The sequence below is a fragment of the Sesamum indicum genome, linkage group LG6 (genome assembly GCF_026168435.1).
Source record: "Sesamum indicum cultivar Baizhima isolate 11 linkage group LG6, ASM2616843v1, whole genome shotgun sequence".
Classification (NCBI taxonomy): Eukaryota; Viridiplantae; Streptophyta; class Magnoliopsida; order Lamiales; family Pedaliaceae; genus Sesamum; species Sesamum indicum.
This window is the reverse complement of record NC_142662.1, coordinates 18,472,617-18,497,259: the sequence shown is the minus strand read 5'-3', so window position 1 is coordinate 18,497,259 and position 24,643 is coordinate 18,472,617. Positions and strand designations below refer to the sequence as shown.

The window sequence follows — 24,643 nt, the reverse complement described above, 5'->3', positions numbered from 1 at the left end:
CTTAGTCATGATACAAGCTTAGTCACAGGCTCCAGGATCCTAAAAGTAAACTTAGACTATGACACTTACATTGCTTCATGGCAACTTTAGAATTGAACTTAGACTGACACTTACGCCGCGTCATGAATATATTGATGGTTGTTTCCTGATTTAGGACTTATTATAGACTGTGATATTATCAATTTCATGCACACTGATCAGGCCATATTTGGGTCTCAGTGACTACTCAACAAGATTGTATCCAATTTACTAGAACTTAAATAGTACCAATATGTGCTGAAAACACTGTAAACTTCAATCCATGGATCCTAGAAGAAAAATTTAGAAAAATTAGAACATAAGCATCATATCTACTTAATACCATTTCCTAATTGTTGCCGTGCATCATTCTCTTACTGGATTCTGAGTGCTTCTGAATTTCAAAATTTGTCAGTATGTGTGGATAAGTTATCTTTATGCTTTAATTTATATTCTCAAATTAAAAATTTATACCCGCTGTTGCTGAATTTTACTTTCTTTTCTTGAATTCAGGCTAAAGGCTTCGTTCAGAATTCCTTTTATACTGGTTTATCTGCAACTGAATTTTTCTTCCACACCATGGGGGGGAGAGAAGGTCTTGTGGATACAGCAGTATGTATTATTTCTTGCTTTTCTAGACTTGTTTATGAGACTACCAATTTAAATTCCTTCCTCAATTATTCTCCTCACCATCAGCTTGGGGGTCCTTGAATTATTTGACTCGAGAACATGCTTGATACCCCATCTACTTTGTCATGTTTAGAATGTTTGTCCCTACAATTGGTGAAGATGTGCAAACAATAACGGAAATCAGAAGCCTGACCTGAAAATTTGAGCTCTGTGACATGAAATAAGAGTTTCTGGTTAAAATGACTATGCCCTTGCCTGTTCTGGAGTATTATCTTTAAGGTTCATTATTTTTCAGTTAAGGGTAGTCTGCTACCTTTCTGTTTCACGTGGTTTCAGTTATTAGTTTTTATTAGGGGTTCGACTGTGATTTTGGGACTCATTAGTCATCTAGGATTTGTATTAAAATTAATTAACTACCCGGTTTTGTAGTTGGAGTCTACGTCTTAGCCAAGTAATAGCTTTTAAGGTGTCTAACTACTTTAGTATCTTCTTGCCTCTATAAAGTTGATATTCTTACGAAGAATATTGTTTATGTTGCTTCAAACAGTATGAAGAAAAGCATCTATCTTCTCTTTTATTCTCTCCCTTATTGTTTCTTTTCTTCTTTGTTTCCTTTGTTGCGATGGTTGAATTGTCATAATTTGTTTTCATCACGTTTTCCCAATGACTTAGAATCCATGCATATCTAGCAAAACAAACTCGAGGAAAAAGCCTCTTTTTCTTAAAGTCATTGTTCACCAGCCAGATAACAAGAAGCGTTTGCAGCCAGAAAGGAGTTCCTGTATAGATGCTACTGCCGTCTGGAGAATATTTTTAAAAGTTCTCTCTTTTTGGATTTTGTTTTAATCCTCTGAGGAACAGTTCATTTGCTTGATACTTGGAATAAATGATCGATATAACAAGGATTAAAAGATTTCAAAGCTTTGCTCAAATCCCTTTGTTTGGAAGATTATTACTTGTTGTTTTCAGTTTCATCTATACTGTGGCTCAAAGTAAGTTAACGTTTGGTCTTTGTTCAATTCATTTGTTCTAGTAGTTTTATTAACAAGTAAAATTATTTTGCACAGGTCAGGTTTTTAACATTTTTATTGTTCTTTCTGAAAAACTACACAAGACTAGTTTATGTTATCGACCTCTCGCTCTTCCAGAAAGTACTTCCATTTCTTAAATGTTGAGGAAATGGATGGGCATTTACGTGCTAATTTCTTATGATTATCTCAAGAACATAGCCTTTTTTCAGTTTGGGCTGAAAGAAAACTGGGCAAAGCCCAATTTTCTTTGAAGATCGCCCAGTTTACATAAAGGCTGGGTTTGTTGAAGCCCAGCCTTTATTTTATTCTTTTAAAAAACATTAAAAAGATTTAGAAAAGAAACCAAAAAGAAGAAGCGATGGGGAAGAAATGGAGTGAGAGTGATGGATAATTTATATTTATTCATTTTTATAATGGTTGTTTTACATATTTCTATTTTATATCTAATTGTTTGTGCATTATTGATGTTAATAGATAGTGATGTATGAATATGTAACTTTATTTCTGTTAATATGAGCCATGCTTTAAAGAGGTGTGCGGCGCAAGGGGACCTTTGCGCATGACGCGACTTTAACACTGCCTAAAAGGCCTGTTAGCTTGTGTTTTCAAATTTCAGTTTTTGGTGAAAAATGTGTTTTCAATTTTATATAGGTCTTTATGAAAAATGAGTGTTTGGATTAGATAATCGGATTGTGTTTTTAATTGAATTGTGGTGTCAAATCATATATTTTCAATGAGATAACATATAAATAAACATTTTTTCACTGTTTAAAACAAGCTGGAAATGGAAACACAAACAAACAGTATCTTGCATGAAGTAGTATTCTTGAATTTGCTGCGTTCCTCCGCTTTGTCTCGAATATTTCATGAGTGCTAAAGCTACCATCAATAAGAATCATTATTATTCCACCTGCCATGTCATAGACAAAATGCTGAGGCCTCTGGCACCTTTACTCCCCCTCCTTTGCAGCCGGTCCACTGTCATCTGTTAAATTTTCCTTTATGACTGAACTAGTCAAACATGGAAAATATTATCATGTTTCCTGCGGTCGTTTTTTATCATCTCAACCGAGTGTTTTCAATCAGTAAGCAAAGGCTAAGACCGATTGCCTCTTTAACACCATGGGGTTTTAGTACGCTCTAATTTTGAATCTGTTAATCATATTCAAGTGTGGGTCTACTTGAAGTTAGTTTTTGTCGCTGAGAATCAGTTAATTAAGCAGTTCTGAGGTGCTATTTTCAATCAGAAATCATAATTTACAAAATTTTATTTAAACAGTATGACAATATGCCAATCAGAAATCATAATTTACAAAATTTTATTTAAACAGTATGACAATATGCCAAAGTAACATTCTTGTTTTAGTATTTCTCAAAAATGTGAAAACTTTTGTATGCTTGGTTTTCAAATAATTGCAAAAGGTATGGAAAGAATTTTGCCTTTTGTCTTGGGTTGAATAGATCTTATTGAGGGCTGAATAGAGTAATGGAGTTACTGATTTTTTTGTGGCATTCATTTGTCTACTAATTGGGATATGAGTCGATATTGGATGTTGGCAGTGGTCCCTGAATTTACAGAGTATAACTGAATTGTGGATTTACTGGGTTATCAAACTTGACGTGGTTTGCTTTCTTTCAAATCAATCAGGGTTTATACATGTATTCTCAACTGTAGATGTATTCTCCTAACAAAGTAATGACTTGTTTAAAACTTTGTCAAATGACCTAATTATTGCATCGTATAGTATTGGGATATATCGTTGCAAATTTAGTAAATTGTTTGTAATATGGGGTCATGAGCTACAATTTTCCTGGGAGATACAGTTGTTTGACTTATTTGCATAATTCACATCCACTTGCTTATTTGCTTAATCTATTTGTTGTATAGTCTTGGGTTGAATTTTCTTCTGTTATGGAAATGTTACTTCATCTAGTGAATATCATGGGGAGTTTTCACAATTTTTATCATACTCCCTGGCAACTCAAGTTAAAATAAATTTAAAACTTCTTTTGCTGTTGCAGGTTAAAACTGCTGACACAGGGTATATGTCTCGTAGACTTATGAAAGCTTTGGAGGACCTATCAGTGCAGTATGACAATACAGTGAGAAATGCCAGTGGTTCCATTGTTCAATTTGTGTATGGGGGTGATGGTATGGACCCTGCACAGATGGAAGAGAAAAGTGGGCTTCCACTTAACTTTGAAAGATTATTCATGAAAGCCAAGGTATTGGTATCATCCTTTCTGCGCTGCTCTTCTTGGGAAATTCAACTGCATCTTGTAGCTGTTTATAAAGATTCTTCAGTTTCTTTCTTGTGTTATTTTGACAGGCCACCTGCCCTGCAGCAGAGGAAAAGAGTTTAAATACTGAAGAAATAAAGAAAATAGTGAACGAGATGATTGAGGAAAGGCTCCCAAAATCGACCATGGATCTTGAAGAAGAGTGCTTAAAGGATCCTCCTCCATCGGATACGCCATCTAAAAAGGAGACCTTGGAGACTTTTGATAAATCATTAAAAAGTTTCATTGAGAAGAAACATCCTAGCTCAGATCTGATGCTCAAATTGAATGAAGGGGGATATTCTGGAGAGGATCAGGTTTCTCTGGAAAAACTGGCTTCAAATGTATCTGGGATTACTAGGAACCAACTAGTGGTAATTTTCTTCCCTCATCCTTTTTCTCTAGCACTAGGTGATATTTTCAATTGATTTGTATGGACTTAATTGCTTTAACATTTTTCTGGAAACATTAGCAATTTGATTGGATAATTATTAATTCCATCCCTTTAGATGGGCATATCACAAACTTTTCAATAAATGGCTTTTACTGGAGCACAGCCTCAATTAGTACTGGAGAAGGCTTGACTTGGTTGATAATCACTTTATAACCCAGGTTAACAGTTTGGTAATAATTTTCAGAAGAGGACCCTCAATTAGTACTGGTGAAGTCAGTTGATAATCATTTTGTAACCCCAGTTGCTAACACCTGATTGTTAAAAGGCTACAAAAGGTTGTAACTTGATATAATAATACCTAAACTTCTGTGGAGTCTTTTTACAACAATTTCTGACTGAACCTAGATTCTGTGGATGTTTGACATCATTTTTACTTCTTAAGTTTGTGTTAAAAAGGATATGTTCAGACAACTACTAAACAGCTAATGTGGCTGGTTGGCTACTTTAGTTAATCACTTTTCTGTCATGTGAGTTTATGCGTGCATCTGTGGTATGCAATTGGGGTCTGGGGTGGGGGCAACGAGAGAGCGGCCTGGCATGCCTCTCTGTGTGTGTATGTCTAAGAGAGAGCTTTTATTCCTTTCTTATAAACCTTACAGTTATTAGGATCCAATGTCCTAATTTAATTTTTTAGATTCTTTTACTGCAAAATGCTTTTTATTATAAATAATTTATTTGGTTACGACACTCCTTTTACAAGGCTTTGAAAGTGGTTGGTTTCATTTTTCTTTTTTTCTTTTTTTTTGAACAAAAATATCAACATAAGGATGCACCTGAGCCATCTTGATAATCTCTTTAACTAATTATGTTCTTAATTGAATCATAAGGGTTGTGCAATCATTTCCCATCGCTGCATACACACGCACTCACATTGATGGTATGCTTATTCCTTTAAAAACTTTACATTTACTGGGATCAAAATGTCTTAATTTAATATTTTAGAATTCTTTGACAGCGAAAATGCTTATTATCTAAATATTTTCTGTTATCACAGTCCTTATATGAGGTCTTAAAAGCTGTCTGTTTTCTGTTCTTCGAACATAAAAATCAACATAGGGATGCACCTAATCCATGTGGATAATCTCTTTAAGTAATTATGTTCTGAATTGTGTCACTAGGGTTGTGAATCATTTTCTATTGCTGCACAGACACGAACTCATTTTGGTAGTATGCTTATTCCTTTCTTTTATAAACTTTGCATTTAGATAGAAAATGTCTTAATTTAATATTTTATAATTTTTTGACTATGAAAATCCTTATCAATCTAAATCTTCTTTTGTTATGAAAAGTCCTTCTATGAGGCTTTAAAAGTTGCCTGTTTCATTATTCCTGTTCGTCCCATAAAATCAACATATGGATGCACCTAAGCTATCTGCATAATCTCTTTAAGTAATAATGTTCTGAGTTGTTTCACTAGGCTTGTGGAATCATTTTCTATGGCTGCACACACGCACACATATATATAGTTTTCTGGATCAAGGACTCTCAATCAGTATCCTATCCGTCCTTATAAACATTTACGCTTAAAACTAAAATCTCTTAATTTAGTATTTTATAATTCTCTAACTGGGAGAATGCTAGTTATACTAAATATATTTTTTTATGACACTCCTTTTATGAGGCCTTAAAAGTTGTTTGTTTCATTAACCTGTTCTTCGAGCATAAAGATCAAAATAAGGAAGCACTTAAGCCGTCTGCATAATCCATTTTAAGTAATTATGTTCTGGATTGTGTCACTAGGGGTTGTGGAATCATTTTTTGTTGCTGCTTGCACGCGGCACACAGAGCATTTTGTAATTTGACATTTGTATCTTACACCAGTACTTTGTTATTATTTTAGGTCTTCCTAGAAACCTGCATAACTCGTTACAATTCAAAGAAAATCGAAGCTGGTACTGCAATAGGTGCAATTGGAGCTCAAAGTATTGGAGAGCCGGGAACACAGATGACATTGAAAACTTTCCATTTTGCTGGAGTTGCGAGCATGAGTATCCTACAATACAATCCTTGCGTAATATTATCTTAGTTAACCTTTTCCGTTATACTTGGTAAACTCCAATATGTTCAACTTAATCTTGTAATAGATGTTACCCTTGGAGTTCCACGGATAAAAGAAATTATCAATGCTGCTAAGAGGATCAACACACCAATCATTACTACAGCTCTGCAGTGTAACGATAATGATATAATTGCTAAATTAGTGAAAGGACGTATTGAAAAAACGCTTTTGGAGCAGGTAAACTTCCTCAATTTGAATTGATGTTCGTGTATAGGGTTCCAAAACATGTTTTAATTCTGGTATACTGCAATGTTCTGCCATGGTGAACTGTTTTAGCCGCATATTCTAGAGCTTTCTTCTGCAAGAATAGAATAGTTGGTCTTCGTGGTGTGAAGTCATTCTACTATCATCAGCATTCAGTGCTTATTAACAGGAATATTTTAGGATTTTCTTATACTAAATTTAGTAGGTTCTGTTTTCGTTCTGATTCATTTCGCGAGATGCTTCCTGTGGACTGTACTGAGTTTATCTTTTTACTCAGCCATTCCTCTATTCTGTAGGTAGCTAAGAGTATAAAGACTTCGCAAGCATCAAGGTCAGCATCCATAGTAATAACACTCGACATGAAAAGAATACAAGGTGCACAACTGTCCATTGATGCATATACTGTAAAAGAATCAGTCCTACAAACTCCAAGGATGAAACTGAAGGAGCAGGTGCAATTAGCCAAACATCTTTTCATGTGTGTGTGTGTGTGTGTATGGACACCCTCTTCTGTTTTGGGTGCTTGCATGTCCGAGTGTCAACAGTTCTCTTTTGGTGCTTGTGAAGAAATTGTTGCTCTTATCACTGATATTACTGTGTATTTGCTGCAGCAAGTTAAGGTATTGAATCCCAGAAAACTCGAAGTTGTTCTGCAGGCTGATAGAAGCAAACTTCATTTTGAGGTTCACGCAATTAAGAATAAGCTCTCGAAAGTTGTTGTGAAGGTGAAACTGATATGAGGAGTTAAATTTTGATATTAGGTTTTGCTATGCTGTAGACAAATACCTTGTCATTTAACAGTGGTCTGATGTTTTAATTGTTTTATCTTGAGCTGAACTATCTCTTTCTATTTTCCTTTTTGCTGGTCTTCTGTGGATGGCAGGGAATCAATTCTGTTGAACGCGTTATAATAGTGAATGAAGCAAAGGAAAAGGATCCAACTCGTAAAAAGCTGAAGTTACTAGTAGAGGGGTAAGTTTCTGTAAAATCTCTGGATTCTTTATTTTCTTTCTCCCAGAGTAGTTTGCAAAGGTTCATCTCTGTTCTTTGACGCTGAAAGAATTGCTAGGTATTTTGAATTTAGAAGGCAGTTCATGTTCCATACTCTAATTATGTATTACATCTATATTAATGTTGTCCTCCTATTGGCATACATCAATTTCACAAAATGGACAGTTTGTAGGATACAGCAGTTACATGGTGGACCATCCAATTCTGAAAGAAATGTAGGGCGTGGTACAGCCGGGGTACACAGGCCATATATAACTAATATTTGAAAAATTATACTCAAAGGGCATAAACTATTTCGGATACACTTAATCTGTGTTATTATAATGGTAAGGAAAGAAAGTATATTATGAATTCTTCAATGTCAAATCAAATTTGCCGGAACATCATTCAGACAAAATTTGACAGTTAAGTGAAAATTATAGTATGGGGTAAAATTTTTTGGCATCTTATATGTGTTATAATGTTTTTGCATTCTGTATTTGCACACATCTATTACATCTTATACATGGGCCGTCAAACGTCTGGCCCAAATTACTCCTTTTTATATGTCCTTGGGATGGTTATTGGGTTGTCAGTCACATGCTCATGAAGTGCCATATCGTGCCCAAACCTGCTGCGATTGCTTCTCAGTTGTAGTAGTAAATTCACCATCAGTTTAAGGTAGATGTTTATGGTGCATATTGTCAACAGTTGTGCATGAAAAACACCAAAGTGGAGGAAAGAAGAGACATAAAGGAATTTATGATTTATAGACCTTTGTGGAGAAACAATAAGATATTTTGAGGTAGGGATGTGGCACTTGACTGCTACTAATTACATGTGGAAGAAGATGGTAAAGGAGTAAAACAAGTTCACTTAAAACTTCTGTGTAATATGACCACACCAAGGTTTTTCTCCAAACTTATGTTGTTAAGGATGCAGCTGGGTGATGATAACTTGCTCTTTATGAGAATGTGCAAGCCTGTTGGAGGTTCTTTGTGGTTTCTTTAAACAGACAAGTGTTGCATGAGTTGCCATAATCTCCTGAACTGCATTTAAGTTACTGAGACGTTGTGCTATAATGAAGGTAGCTCTTGGCTTTAGTTGATGAGAATATGTCAGTGACTGCATTGGCTTTCTTCAGCAGAAATTCTATATTTAGGGGTGTGTGAAGGCTTCTGTAGAGAGTATGCTATTTAGGTAGGGCAATAACTTGCAGGATAAATGATCATCATTTGGGTATAAGTTGTGATGGTGCAGACATGTCTTATTAATTTCATTGGGTAGGTTTGGCATGATGGTATTTGGTTAAAGAATAACACCTCTACTGCCGACTAGAATCTCACGCTTAAGCTGCTGCTGGTTCAGGAGGCTTTTGTGTAGTTAATTTTGGTGCTAACTCAAAGTAGGTGTTCTTAGCTTTGGTACAATAGGTGATGCAGGTAACAGGGATGTCAATGTTGAAATGAAAAGATTGATGGGTTGGTAGGAGGACTTTGGTTTGTTTCAGAAGGTGGTGAGTTGGAATGAAATAATACATTTGACACGTTTGACTATGTTCTTTTGTGAAGAAGAAATATAATGAGAGTGTTTTAACTCATTAATATTCCATTTTTAGGCATCAGTTGATATTGGTGGGTGTGTCCTGTTTGTGGGTCACTTGATGTATTATGTTTTGCTTGAGTTGGTCAGATTAAGAGCTACCCACATTATTCCTATACGTGTGCCGACATTTTAAGATGCACTCATTCAATGGACATACGTGGTGGTGGTGGTGGTGATGAAGGTCGGTATGAGAATAGGGAGCCATTAAGGTGAGAAGATCTGGTCATCTGCAGTTGGCTTTTTTGGTGGAAAAGGAATGGCAAGATGATGAATTGTGAGTGCTTGGTTTTGCTGAGGGTTGCGTGTGTGTGTGAGAATTTGGTCAATGAAATGAGGGGGCAGGGGTTGCAGGGGTATAATTACACTTGTGGATGCGCATCTGAAGGTGGTGGTATAAAAGAGTAATTTTTCTTTTCTCTATCATTGCCTTTATGCATAGTGCCAGCTTGATTATTATGACGTATTGTGAAAAGAAAGAGGTTGGCTGAGTTTGTTTATTGGTTTTCAGGGTATGACCTTTTGGGTTGTGAATTTCAAAGAGCATCTCAAGCTAAATTGATTGCATAATTTTGATATGTTACAACATTAAACACTCAGTTTTTAGCGGTAATTTATATCGACAAGCCTCAAGGTTAGAGCACCCTCATGAGGGGGTGTACTTCTAAGTTTTCTCCCTTGAAGGTGTTGATATGAATTACCATTACGACATTAGGTGGTTTGGGGGTATACTTGTAAAGGTAGCAGGTATTTGGAGATAAATCTAAATTACCCCCAGAAATATTGGAAAAGGGCAAAGAAAATCCTTGGGAAAAAAAAAAAAAAAGGCAAAGAGCCTCGCCAACCTTTTTAATAAAGAAGCATATTACCCCCCCTCCGCTGGGTAGTGTAGTTCACTCGTCCATTTTGCGACTGGTTTTAGCTACTTTGGTGTGTAACCGATCACTTTTACCCCTTATTACTGACAAACTGCACGTGTTTTCGTAGAAATTATCCATAGAAGAAAACCTCCGGAAAAAGAGAGAAGTGTGCTGCAATATAAAGAAAGAGAAAGTGATAATGTTTTTTAGCTTTTATATTTAGTAATTAGGGGTAAAAGTGACGATTTATAACCAAAATAGCTAAACCAGTCGCAAAAATGTGCTAGTGAACTACAATGCCCAGTAGAGGGGGGTAATATGCTTCTTTATTAAGAGGTTGGGAGCCTACCCTTTTTTTTTTTTCAGGGTTTTGTTTTTTTGGCCATTTTTCAATATTTCAGGGTGGTAATTTGGATTTATCCTAGGTATTTGTGTAATTAGACCTAAGCTCGGGAGCGTCGATGTACTCTTTTCCAAAGTACCAATTCAGATGTTGTTCATATTCATGGACTAATCTTATTAATTTCCATGGGTGAAAGTATCATCTCATAGTTCCATACATAGTTTCTTGATACTTGGCAAGTTATTTGTGCATAATGTTTTTTTCCTTCCAGGACTGGTCTTTTATCTGTTATGGGCACTGATGGAGTTGATGGTAAGAACACGACAAGTAATCACATCATAGAAGTACAGCAGACACTTGGGATTGAAGCAGCAAGGAAAAAAATAATTGAAGAGATACATTTTACCATGTCAAGCCATGGCATGACGATAGACATACGGCACATGATGCTTCTGGCAGATTTGATGACATTTAAGGTCACTCATATTCTTCAATTTATGTTTCCTTTCTTACGGTGCCACAATGAACTATACTTTTTGTGTCCTTGCTATTACAGCCTAGACACTCGGGCAGGGAGCAAATGTCTGAGTTACCATCATTATTTTCTAACTTATTCTACCTTTGTGTTTCACCTCTTATTATCCATGCTTGTATCTTATTTTTTTTTTAAAAAAAGAAGTAAGACTTCTTTATGATGCAACAAATACACATATGCGGATCTCATTTCTTGACGTTATCTCTATTTCCCATCACCTAAAAAGAGATGGGGAGAAAAGGGCTTAACTTTTGGCTAACAAAGATGGAAAACACTGGAAGTGTGGAAGTAGTTCTATCAATAAAGAATCAGAAAAACCTACAAAGTTTTTCATTTTGTCACTAATGCAGTTGAGATCACGTAGGTCTTTTCAGCCTGGCAATGATTAGGCCCTTCGCAGGTTGCAATTGCATAATATTTGATAATTATGAAAATTTCAAGTGTCGTATGGTTTGTTAGTATTGTATACTTTTCTTATTTGAACTTAAATTAACTGGTTTCGTTATTCATTGGGTAACTCTTTCAGGGTGAAGTCCTGGGAATAACAAGGCATGGAGTGCAGAGAATGAGGGACAGTGTACTGATGCTTGCTTCATTTGAGAAGACAGCAGATCACCTTTTCAATGCTTCTGTGAGTGGGAGAGTGGATAGGATTGAAGGAGTTAGTGAATGCATCATTATGGGCATACCCATGCAAATTGGGACCGGAATGCTTAAAGTTAGGCAAAGGTGAGTTTATGGTTTGAGGAACTTGTATCAGATAGCATTCACCTTCTCAGGTTCTCTATTTATTTCATGAACAAATCTATAACAGTATCAGTCTTAAAGGTATTTTTCTGACATGAGAAAGGGCTACATGATGAAGAATTCCATTAAATTTTACTGATAGCATGCATTTCGTATACAATAGGAGATTGCTCAGTGACCTAGTAATATTGAAAGAGGAATAGAAAAGAAAGACAATCGATCTACAACGCCATATCCTTTGACCAAATTTAAATAGATGATAGGATCATTAGTGTTCATATTTTGGCGCAGTGAAGGTTGCAGACACAGGTTCAAGAAGTGATTAACATGTTTATGCAACTTAGACTTCTATTTTCTCTTATTTGGAAATGTAGAAAGAAGTCTGAGTTACATGCCTGACATTTTCCAGCATAAGCTCGGCCATATCTAATAATCTAGGTCACTGCCCTCGTGAAACTTTCTAAATTATATCCTTGCTTTACATGTTACATCCGGCAACTCTTTCATTTATATCTCTGTCCTTGTAACTATTCTTTAATATCAAGAGCACTACCTTCATCCTGTTGTATCCATGTATGCAGTGTGCAGCCTGTTGAGTTAAATTATGGTCCAGACCCAATTATATGCTGAAATTCTCAAAGAAGGGACTTGTTCCTTTAAGAGGCATCTGGTTCTGCAAGGTTGCTCAGATGACAGTGTATTGGAAGACTCGAGGATGAACTTATGGGTTGCATTTATGTACAGAAATCTGCAGGTTAAAGCTGGCGTTCTCAATCTGATTGTGCAAATGCAGTCTTTGGTCAAAGTTTGCTGCACATTGATGTTCATGTACATACAGTTGTAATCTATTTATATACGAAGCGTCCCAGCCTCTGGGTTTCCTTTTTCACCTCACGTAGTGTAGATTGCATATTTTGGTTCCCATTTGAGAATGGGAAGTCTTATCTGATCCTACCAATTCACATGCTGCAAACAGTCTGGTACGTATAGATGCCTTGTGTATCATCCATCTATACCTTTGCCATCTAAACCAATGAATATATAAAAATAGGACTATTAAAACGCTACTTGCTTTATATTACAGGTTTGGCGAGAAAGCCATGGCAACTCACTGAATACAAGTTTCATCTCGATCTTGAGCACTTACAGAGTCATCACTGGATTGGCTTAGCAACTGCAGCTTGAAATCCTTGAACTGTATGATAATTCAGAGTCAATTCTCCATCCATCCAACAACGGATTGACTTGCAATATTTGCTGCCATGCGACAGTTTTCTCATTGTTTGACAGCACCTCCTAGGCATGTTTGGTTTTTATCTATATCCGGTACCTGTTCAAGATTATTAGGTTATGTACATTCAAAGTTTTGCTCTACTTCTAGAATAGGTAACCCCAAGTGACTAAATGTAGTGTGGTATCACAACTGGAATGTGATCTCGATTGAGCAGTATGGAACTATTCCGAGTAACTCGATAATTATAAACATGTTATGTGGTTTTAGAATTAATATATAGTGTAACTTGAGTTCAGCTTCAAATATTATTGAAAAGGAAAATATATTTGAGTTTTGTCGTCCTGATTCGGTTTAAACCATTAATCAGTTTGCCAACTTATAAGATCGTACGGTTTCTTCTCATTTTTCGACTGTTGATTTTTAATTTATTATTACTTTTTTTTGGGGGTTGAACACGATGGAGATTTAAAACCAGGCAGCAATTAGAATGTGAAGTGATATCTGAGGTTCACTTGGTATGCTTGGGAAGAATTTGAGACCCAAGCAAACAGTGCAACATGTGCCTAAAGTTAATTTTCTCGTACATAGTCCACCCCCATCTTTCATTGCTGGAGATTCATTTACGTAACGACAAAAAAATAATTTAATTTTATATAAAAAATGAACGCGAAGTTAAAATAAACTTTTTGAACCATTAGTTGAATGCTAGAATAATAGCAACAGAACATTATAATCAGTATTTATGTATTGCTAGATAACAATATTATTATTTATTGGAAGAAAAAAGTCTATGAAAATGCTTACGTAATTAAAATTGTATCCATGCTCCAACTTCCCAAATTTATCATTAGTGTTTTATGTAGGATTTTGTTTTTCTTTTCTCCTGCTTTCAGTATTTACAAGAAATTGAACTATTGAAGGACGAACTTGTGAATTCAAAATTCTTGCCAGAAAAGGTAAACATCATTTTTGGTCCTGTTAATTATTCGCATTTAGTCCCTTATATTTCAGCTATCACATTTAGTCCCTAATGTTTAATGTGGCCTTCACCCTTAATATTCCGTTAAAAACATACAGTGGTTGATTTGGAGGGAAGTTGTGGATGTTTGGTGCGAAGAATGGCTCATCTACCTAATTCCACATTTTTGACAAAAGAAGTGTCCTGTAATTTTCAACAAAATGTGAATTCATCAAAATTGTGATGTTCGAACGGTCTTGTAATTGTCCAAACCAAAGTAATTGACTTGTTTTGTTTTTTTAGTGGCATCAATACGCCAGATAACATCTAAACAATGCATGCTATAATTGTAACTGAACATTATTTTAACATGAAACTGCACCAAATAACAATCAAACAATGTCATAAACACGATATCATCAATTGCTAGTCATAAACAAACATACAGTTACGTCACCAACATTCTGAACCTGACTTTGTTTGGCACTTTTGTCCCCCACACAAAATCCCAGTTCCCCCTTAAAGCGCAACTGGTGTTTCCCTCCCCAGAGTCCTGCAATCTGTCCTCCACGTCCTTCAACAGGTTGTGCGCGCTTCGCACATAGAAGGTTCCGCTCTTGGAAGAATGCCAGACAACAGGATCTAGTAACATGGAAGGTGAGAGAGGGACTAAGCTGTTCATCTTCAAGTCCTCCAGGTAGCTCCAGGTTCCAGCTGACCGCGTCCGGGCGAATAAGTCCACATGGTGGCTGATTCAAGTAGCAATGAGATTGGTAAGATGGGCTGAAAAGTGTGCAGCCGCGGGATCCAACCATCAAGCCAAATTCTGTTTGTTTTGCCATCCTCAACCAACCAGCGACATCCCACCCTCAAAATATGCTGAGTTGACATACTACTCCAAGAAAACGAGGGATTCCATCCCAAGGACGCATGCAAAGAATCTGAGTGGGGATAGTAGCGAGCTCTCAACACACGACTCACGAGAGAATTCGGTGAATGAATGAGTTGTCAATCCTATTCTACCAAAAATAGCAAGATTAAGCCGCAGCAAGTCACGAAAACAAGGCCACTGCACAAAGTTATGGGCGTGCGAGCCAATGTACATTCTTCTTTGAGCTATGTACAATTCCACCAGAAATCCGCCAATGAAGATTCAGTCTCCCTGATAAGCATCATCAGGACACATATGTTGGTATCGGTTGGAGAACAAACTTGATCAGAACCTTCCTCCCCACTTGAGAATGCAACTCCTCCGTCCAACCAAGCACTCTCTTCCAAATGGAATTCCAAATGCTCACAAAGACCTCATTTTGATTCTTTTACAACTCTCAACTTTCTCTACAAAAACCACTTGTCTAAAACTTGAAGTTTTTGCCAACACTTTCTTAATACTTGTAAATTTATCAATAAATTGTAGAAATTGATAAGAAACTGCGTACTCCCTTGCCTTAGAATAATTTCATTTAAGCAACTCTTTCCACTTATTTTCAAGAATTAACTTATGAACAGTTGCACCTTGTGCAAAATCTATTACAAAGGTAGTGAATAGGCTGTACCAATATCTCGTTAACCTTTTAAGACAATGAAGTGTCAATAACTAAAAAAAGTGGTGGATGCCTTCAAACCAACAGTCATTTAGGCCTAATCTGACCGATTCTAACACATCCAGAGTAGATTAAGAATGAAACTAAGTAGCAGGAAAGAATAGACATTTAAATAACTCATCTTCTTGCATGCAAGAGTATTTTGGCAAGCTCGTCGTGCTTCAGTATGTGTAACATAAGATGTTACATACAAGGCTGAAGAACCAAATAAGAACTGAACAAAACTATGTTGAAATGGACATATGACAACAATGTTTTTAGAACCGGACCGTCCGGCTCCAATGTGTCCTGTCTGGTACCATTGGCGAGAGAATCGGTATGAACCGGTCAAAATGGTTTTTTAATCTTTTTTAAAAAAAAAAAGTAGAAAACTGAACTGCGGGACAGAGAACACACGCTGATGTGGGCTTAGCAGAGTTAGACGGTATGGTGGAGGAGTGATAGCCGAGACGACACCGTTGAGCCTATCTTCGTTCCCATTGTAAGAGAAACAACAAAATGCAAAAAAGCAATACCAATTAAAACACTTTTCCTCACTGGTGAAATGTAAAGGTGGGGTTTTTGGTGGCTGTGGGAATGAGGAAGATGAAGCAATTTATAGGCAGAAGGGAAAAATGTACAAACGGGTTTAATCTGGTTTTGCTGGTGTGATTTGGGGAATCATTTCAAATTTATATTAAGCTAATATATATATATATATATATAATGTGAATGTATATAATCTATATATGTTGATATATAATATATTTATATATTATGTGAATATATATACGTATAACGTATATATACACTTCAAAACAGAGCCCAAATTAACTGGTTCTTTCAATCCGGTCTGATAGGTTGGACCAATGACCCATTGACCTGATAACTTAACCAGTTGGGTCTCTGGTCCAATTTTCACAACACAACCCATGACTGAATAGATAAAATTCTTGAATCAGACAGGACTACATAGAATACAGGCACTATATAAAGACTACACAAGTAAATTGGCAATATAGAGATCTCCCAAGAGCATCGCCCTTGAAGAGGCTGTGATTTCGATTAAATACAAACACGCTCGATCTTGCAAATGAAAGAGCAAAGCCATCAAAAGGATCATGAACAGATTTTCTTCATTGATAATATATGAACTACAGTATTAGTTTCATTAGCTGTTATGTACTCAACGCCATTTCCCTTCGAGAAAAACTGTACCATGACGCACTTATAAGAAACCAGCAACCAACAAGTTCTTGTATAATCATATATTCATAATCTCACTGATCATTGCCATTCAAAACTTGACCAAGCCGGCAACAAATATAAGATCACTGCAGTAATAGCTCCTCTTGCATCTGGAGCTCTTTGAGTCGTCTTTTTGCGTATAACGTAATTATCACTGTCGTGGCCACAGTAACGCAAAAGCCAATCACATTGAAAATAATCTGGGAAGCAGAGAGGGAGTGCCGATCATGTGAAGCATTAGCCAAAGTTTTAATGAGGATGCCACTGCAGTTAAAACAAAGGTAGTGTGAGTCGGGAGGAATGAGACCTTACAGGAAACAAACAAGCAGGGATAATTCTCCTGCCCTGGAATCACAATTATCATCATATTAATAAGTTGTGTGAAAATCAGCTGCCATGCTCAAAAAGCATTTGTTCAAGCAGGCAAAAAGGTGCTTAGAGTACTCATTGTTATTGGTTGCTATGAAGTTAACAATCTCTGCACTCTTCAGAATACCTTGTATTCCTTTATAGTTTGCCGTTCACTCAAAGTAAGAAAATTGTTTAGGCACAGTTATCTAACAATCCATACATACAACAGAAAGAAAAAAAAAAGAAAAATAAAAGTATATGTCTGATACATATCCTCTCCAATACAAAGCTATATATAATCACACCTTAGCTCTGCCACCAGACTTAGCATCATAAGATTCATAACAGATAAATTTGAAACAAGTGCAAAAAGAAAGCAAACATTATTTCTATCAGAAGCAGTTTTACTTTCTTTGGCATCAAATTTTGTAGTAAAAGTGGCGAGGGGAAATAGCATATTAGTTTCTCCACAAGTGAAACACTGGTATGATAATTTCTGAACGCAAAAAGTTTGCTTAAAATGAAGATGGCCATAAAAGATATCATCATAGGACAAAGTGAACTATAATGATAAATACCATTAACAGTTTACAGATAAAAATTCTCCAGCTAGAAGTTCTCAAAACCTAAATATCACAGATGAGAATGATGATTAGGTGCATGCATTACCAAGTATATGTTCTGGCTTCATCGGGTTAAGGATTGACGGGCTTATCACAATTGATTCTAGTACAGGCTACCAGTGCAAAGGTCATTCCCACATTTTTGTTTAGTTATTTGGTTACAGATAGATATACACACACACACGAACCCTGAGAGAGAGAGAGAGAGAGAGAGAGTTCTTACGTGTAAAGTGCAACAAATATTTCTGGCACCATGCCTACCAGCGTCCCCAACAAGTAAGGACCATACTTCACATCCGTAGCCATAGCACAGTAGTTATATACAACATAAGGGAAAGGAGAAACCCTAATCAAGGCAACAGCTCGGAACTGATTAAACCTATTTCCTTCACCTGCCAGTCTTATGATAGAAGCTTTCTTTGGATACTTTTCTAACCACATCTACAAGTAAGAAATATGTAAGTATAAGAATCCAAGCACAAGCAAAATGTGGAAACAATATAGACAAGAAAATACTCATACATGGATTCTATGACAGAAAAGTGAACCAATGAAGTAAGGTATAGAGACACCAATAGGCACTGCTCCAATAATCAGCAGAAATCCATAACCATATCCAAAAGTCATTCCAGCCACCCACATGGAAGGTGTAGAAGGTAAAAGAAGAGTTGGAAATATCGTCAGAGAACCAAACACTATCAGCGCTAGCATTGTTGTGCTGAACGTTTTCCTCTCCCAAATTATTATGGGGATGATCTCCTGCAAAAATTATGCATTTCACTCAGTTAAAAATTCGACCTGGTAAGTACAGTTAGATGAAAATAGTTAAAGATTCTATGACACTTGAAATGAGTGAATGACATCCAGGCATCCACTTCACTTATATGCATAAACTTTTTTCTGGAGAGAACCTACTTAAACAAAGCTGGCCCATAGCAAAATGTGACATTGAAGCATGCTTACCTATATGACATTCATTCAGAACTTCAGATAAGATAGGGGTCATGAGTTATTGGATTAAATGTGTAGACTAAGTCTAAAAAAACGAGATAAGCAAATACCAACATTGCGCACTTGATATAGTCCCAACACATGTTCAGCTTCCCGGTTAATCCAAGTGTGCAAAGATGAATTCTTCGCTTTAATAAGCATCCAAGTGTGCAGTAGAATAATAATCACATGATGAATAGTGCATATAAACTCATTTTCAATCATCAATGACAAAGCGACGAGTCAACAAAATGCAGACTGCATCTGATGAGTCTGTAATTCTAAACTTGAAAATTACTTGAGTAGGCCAGAAGTGCCACAAAACTGATATAATAAAACTACTCTCATCTAATGCCAACCTGACAGGAAGAGAACTCAATACGCACCCAACATCCAAAATATTCAAATGATTACAGAACATCAAAGAAGGAAGAGCAAGGAGTTCCAGAACCCTCCAATTCTGAGCACCCATCCCCTACAACCCTGAGCTAACATACCAGGGGGGAAATAGAAAGGGCATGTAACAAATGGAGAGCTTTCATTATATAATACAAACAAGATATCAATTTTATTCATTATCACAAAAAATAAAATAAATAAAAGATATCAATTTTATTCATCAATTCCATAAACTCTACATACTAAATAAAGATACCATGAAAACTGATGGTTTTGTGGGTCACTCATTCACACAGACTAAACGCAGTTGCAGCAAGAACTTCTGAAATTGACTCATTCCATTTACCAAGAACAGAGAGCAAATGCACACAGAGTGACATCAACAATCTGCATCAGCATATGATTCATATACAAACAACAGCTAGAACAAATCAATTCATGCAACTACAGATAAATTCTTGAAGGAAAGAAATGCATATTTAAGTAATTTAGAGGAAAATTAACCTTATCCATGAAAAAGGGTCCGACCCATTTGAAGAAAACCGCACCCAACACGGCAACAAACACCACCACCAGAATCAGCTTCGCCCACCACCACCAAGACCACCACCACCCTCCGCCACCGCCACTATCACTACTACCACCACAACAACCCGACGTCGACGTCGACGTCGACGTCTGCACCCGCCAGCGGGCCCCACACTCACCACCGCCCTCCTCCAATTTCACGTAATCTCCCCCCAGCCTAAGATCCTCATCCGCAGCATTGCAAGTCATCACAGCCGAAATTAAACCCCAATCTTTCTGACCAATTAATCGAACCCAACTCCTCAATTACCACCCAGATAAAGAGCAATAATGAATCAAAAAGAAGAAAAAAAGGACACCCCACCCCCCAACCCACCAAAAAAACCTGATCGAGGGGTTTCGGGTTCTTGTAGTAACTGCAAAATACAGCCGTTTATCTACTATTTCTCTCCTCTCTCTCTCTCTCTCTACACCTACACATATACATTCGTATATCGCAACCCAGAAAAAATTGAGTGAAGTAGAGGAAGAATGTGCCGAGCCGAAGGAAAAGAAACGTGGATTGAAAGAGAAGCAGCAGGAAAATCAGGGAAATTAGCAAGCGTAGGTATAAATATACGTATGGGAATGATCTTTTCTTTGTTTACTGTACAGAGTGGTACATGATGAGAGGCAATCGATTGTTGTAGGAAAGGGACAAAGGGTTTTACTTTAATTTAAGAAATCCCCATTCTTATTTGAGAAATTTACTTTTATTTTTTTTTAAGTATTATATCGATCCCATCAATACATTAAAAAAAATAAAATAATTATATTTTTAGTTTTTAAATAAAATAATTTATATAATTTTGATTCTCAAACAATTTAATATTTCAGCTTCGATCCTCAAACTATTATTTTTTTTTAGTCCATTTGATAATAAAATCGTTACAGTTAATGAAAGTTTCATTGAGGGAATAGTCGTTTTTCTTACATTTTGTGGTATTTTTTAAATTTTGGCCTAATGAACTCATTTTCTTTTTTTTTCTTCAAACTTCAAAAAAAATATATATAATCAATAAATTTTCTATAATTTACATTGATGTCAACTAAATTGAGATTACATCGATTCAATTAGGCGAAATTATACTTTTGTCGGATATAATAATAGGTTCATCACTTTAAGTCATTTTTTATGAGATTTTTAAAATGACCCTAAAATTAAAAACTCGACACATTAATTCTATTTTCAAAATAGTTACAAAATAAAAAAACTCGACGTATTTAGTTTCATAAATCCCATAAAGTAGGTAATTAAATATGACGAATTTTCTCAATTTAAGACTATTAAAAGTTAAATGTATTTTTTCTAATTTATCCTATAAAACTAAATATATTGAATTATTTATCCTATGAAGCTAAAATTATAATTTTTTCATTCAATTAATAAATTCATGTCAAACGCGACAAAATACTTGTTACAATAAATTCTCATATAGTTTGATTTAGCAAATAATCATAAATTTTGATGACAAATTTACCCCTGAAGATGGAACGACGAATTCCGGGAGTGGCAATATCAAAGTGCATTCGGACGTCACGTCGACAACGAATTATTTGCTGTAGCACTGTGGGGGAGCTGGGCTGAGTGGGACACGTGGTGAAAACGGTGGGGGCATACGTCGTCCCTTCACCGCCACGCTCGGAATTCCGTGAGGCTTCTTATTGGCTGTGCCTGACGCCTACCGTAACTATTTATAAATGTTAAAATTGCTCAACTTACAGCCATTTATTTTGAAGTCTAGTCCTATCAACAATTTCTCACTTTTTAACGATGATGTCTTAGTTTGATAGTTAAAATTTTATTTTTTTAATAAATTTAAAGTTATAAATATAAATTTTATTAAATGTGTAAGTATTTGTTTCACTCTATATAAATTTATCGTAATTTATTTTTTTTATTTTTGGTTATATTTTTGTATTGATAAACCGATAATAAAAGAAAATTTATCATTGACTATAATTTTATATATCATGGACTAAATCACGGTAACTAATTATATTAATCATAGTTAAAAAAAAATTGGTGCAAAAGCCATAACAAATGTTTTTGTCATGACTTTTACTTATGTCAAATGTTTTAGCCACATACGCAAAAATCAGGATCAGTAATCATTGTATGACCCTGATGAATGACTATGTACTATTATTATTTATTTTTAACCATGACAATTAGTTATGATTAAATGTTAAATTTCTTCTGATGTGATATACGATTCAATATATTCAAATATTAATGTAATTATGTAATTATCGTTTCAAAAAGAATTATTGACATTTTACCTCAGATTAAATGCAAGTTTGGTCCTCTAACTATAGTCAAATACCGTTTTAGTCCTTTAACTTGTTAGGCTTTGAATTTGGTCCTCTATGTATTTCAATTGCTCAATTTTGGGACTTTTTTCGTCGAAAAATTACCCAACTCGCCGGAAATTTCCACGTGGAGCGCATGTGGACATTTAAATTAGGGCTGAGACATAATTGGTTAATTTTAGCTGGCTTGGCAATTTTTTGAATTAAAAAAAAAAAGAATGACATGGCATATTAAGTGTGACAACGCGAAGGACGGCGGCGGTCGAAGACTCCGACCTTGTGATCTCGTAAAAAATCTGATGAAAATTGATGGGTGAGGTCTCGTTGGAAACGCCTTGGCGAGGGGAGTCCAACGGTGGTGGTCCGCGATGGTGATTCGTTCGGACGGCGGAGATCCGACGGTTCAAAGGTGGCGGCGTCGCGAAACTTTAAAAGAACTGATCTCGTCGAGGAGTTGATGAAAATGACTGGGAAAGGTGTCGTTCGACTCGCCTTGATGAGAGGAATCCAACGGTGGTGGTGCGCAATGGTGATTCGTTCGGACGGCGGCGTATTGACGGTGGAAAGTCGCGTCGGTCACCTCTTGAGCCCAGTGTCAAATCGTGATGAAACTTCAAATTGATGGAGGGGAAATGTTCGTCTGGTGATGGGGAGTCGACTGATATCGGTGGTGCCGGTGATTCATCAAAAATTGGTCGAATTAGAGAGAAGGTGCGGCGAAAAGAGGGGCGAAAAAGTGGCCATGTCATTCTTTTTTTTTTTTTTAAATTCAAAAAATTGTCAAATCAGCTAAAACTAACCAATTATATCTCAGCCCTAATTAAATGTCCACATGGAAAATTCCGGCGATTTGGGTAATTTTCCGGCGAAAAAAGTCCTAAAATTGAGCAATTGAAATACATAGAAGACCAAATCCAAACCCTAACAAGTTAAAAGACTAAAACGGTATTTGGCTATAGTTAGAGGATCAAAATTGCATTTAATCCTTTTACCTCCGGTCTCAATTTAGTTACTCATTTTTCTATTGACAAAAATAAAAAATTATTTAAAATGGATTTTTTTTTCAAATTTATTGTATTTTCAACAAATAATATTGTCACGTTGCTAACCACTGTAAATTAATATTTTTGCCATAGTTCACTTATTATCAAAATATTTATTATAATTTTAATTATGATTAGTATTTTGACATTATATACAAAAATAATAACTAATTTAATATTAGTGTGCATATCAAAAAAATATTTTAATATTATTGTGCAATTATAATTAATTATTATTTATTATAATTTTTTACTAATAATCATAACAAAAAATTATATTTGTTGTTATGCTTGTCGCATATTTTAATTCTATCTAGATTGGAACAAGAAGATGGGCAAGTGGTAAGAATATTTACCTTTTATAATTTAATATCAGTAAGAAATTATACATTGCATGAATAACATACCTTTCATTTCCAACCTAAATTAGTATACTCTTCAGTTTTATTTTTTCCTAATACTAAAATCTGATGCAGGAGCTTAGTCATGGCACCTTAAAATGACAAAATTGTCCCTACAAAGTAAAATCGACCAGAAATCCACGTTAATCTTTTTTGAATTATGTCAATCCAATCCCAATTTGAATCAAACTCGGGTGTGTGTAGACTCACAATAACTATATAATTATTTTTATATCAATAATTAACATATGTTTGTATAACTCGAGAATAGTATAAATACTAGCCTTACATACCCTCTAAACAACTTTTGCCAGCTTAACTATTCTTACGACGAATTTTCTTTACCTAAATTAAGTTTGTCTAAACTAAATCAATCATAGAGTGTAATACATTTACCATTTATTGGTCACTTTTTCTGAGTTTGTACGCCAATCATGCGGTATGTGTATTGCACTTGTCATATAATTGGTTCAAGTCCGATCAAACTTAATCTCGATAGCTTATGAGTTTACAGCCATCCCTGATCTGGTTCAGTTTCCTTTCAATTTATCCCTCGTAGCCGTTACCCAAATTTGCGCAAGTCCACACCCCCAAACTAACTTGACGAAGAATCAGTTCTCGCGAACAAACAAAACCCTTACACACACCTAGGAGCACCCCTTCCTGCATATCCATACAAGACTCGAGTAGGTGGGTTGAATTTGAATTTGAATTTTTCTTTTTATGATCCATATTTTCATATTTATAATAAGTATCGAAGGGTTATGACCAGAGTGTTTCTAGTATTATTTTTACTTACTCTTTTCTTGTAGAGCACAGAATTGAATTTTCAAGTTTAATTATATATTTTGAACTTTTCTAAAATAGACTGGACACGTGATAAAATTGCACGAACTAGATCTGCCTTAAAAAATAAAATTGACCCGATAGAGAAATCCAATCCGACTCTGTACGCTGTCTTACACGTACGTATTTTATACGTCAGGAATTTGAATACAGTTTTCAAGAGCCGTATTGTCAATTTGCTTCATTAACAAAGACACATACATACATGCAGCTATTATTTGGATTGTATATTGAAATTTAGGTTCATTGGTGTGAGAAATGAGGATGTGTTTAGATTTGATTTGTTATGCAGGTATTTTGTAAATATTATATTTTGAATATATAATATAATATT

At 35.6% G+C, this 24,643-nt stretch overlaps 2 protein-coding genes across 2 annotated transcripts in view; one reads left to right on the top strand and one right to left on the bottom strand.

The window, feature by feature from the left end:
• NRPC1 (nuclear RNA polymerase C1) overlaps positions 1–13,329 on the top strand; it is a 32,319-nt gene extending 18,990 nt beyond the window's left edge. The window contains exons 18-29 of the mRNA XM_011082782.3: positions 532–630; positions 3,702–3,905; positions 4,010–4,333; positions 6,254–6,401; positions 6,498–6,649; positions 6,973–7,128; positions 7,288–7,401; positions 7,560–7,648; positions 10,743–10,947; positions 11,533–11,735; positions 12,335–12,733; positions 12,838–13,329. Coding sequence (XP_011081084.2) covers positions 532–630; positions 3,702–3,905; positions 4,010–4,333; positions 6,254–6,401; positions 6,498–6,649; positions 6,973–7,128; positions 7,288–7,401; positions 7,560–7,648; positions 10,743–10,947; positions 11,533–11,735; positions 12,335–12,383 — 1,743 coding nt within the window. The 3' untranslated portion in view covers positions 12,384–12,733; positions 12,838–13,329. The remainder of the gene's footprint in view (positions 1–531; positions 631–3,701; positions 3,906–4,009; positions 4,334–6,253; positions 6,402–6,497; positions 6,650–6,972; positions 7,129–7,287; positions 7,402–7,559; positions 7,649–10,742; positions 10,948–11,532; positions 11,736–12,334; positions 12,734–12,837) is intronic.
• A 3,190-nt stretch (positions 13,330–16,519) lies between these two features.
• On the bottom strand, positions 16,520–20,360 carry LOC105164180 (uncharacterized). The gene is made up of 4 exons (XM_011082783.3): positions 19,644–20,360; positions 18,273–18,509; positions 17,974–18,191; positions 16,520–17,040 (listed from the first exon to the last, which is right to left on the bottom strand). The coding sequence occupies exons 1-4, from the start codon at positions 19,914–19,916 to the stop codon at positions 16,860–16,862; spliced, it is 909 nt and encodes a 302-aa protein (XP_011081085.1). The 5' UTR covers positions 19,917–20,360; the 3' UTR covers positions 16,520–16,859.
• Positions 20,361–24,643: the final 4,283 nt, after the last annotated feature.

Excerpts from the sequence above, each read along its gene's own strand:
- LOC105164180 (XM_011082783.3), bottom strand. The coding sequence starts at position 19,916 with ATGACTTGCAATGCTGCGGATGAGGATCTTAGGCTGGGGGGAGATTAC. Across the intron at positions 18,510-19,643 it reads GACCCTTTTTCATGGATAAG|GAGATCATCCCCATAATAAT; the intron begins GTTAATTTTCCT and ends TAATTTTTGCAG. Across the intron at positions 18,192-18,272 it reads TTTTCTGTCATAGAATCCAT|ATGTGGTTAGAAAAGTATCC; the intron begins GTATGAGTATTT and ends TCTTACTTGTAG.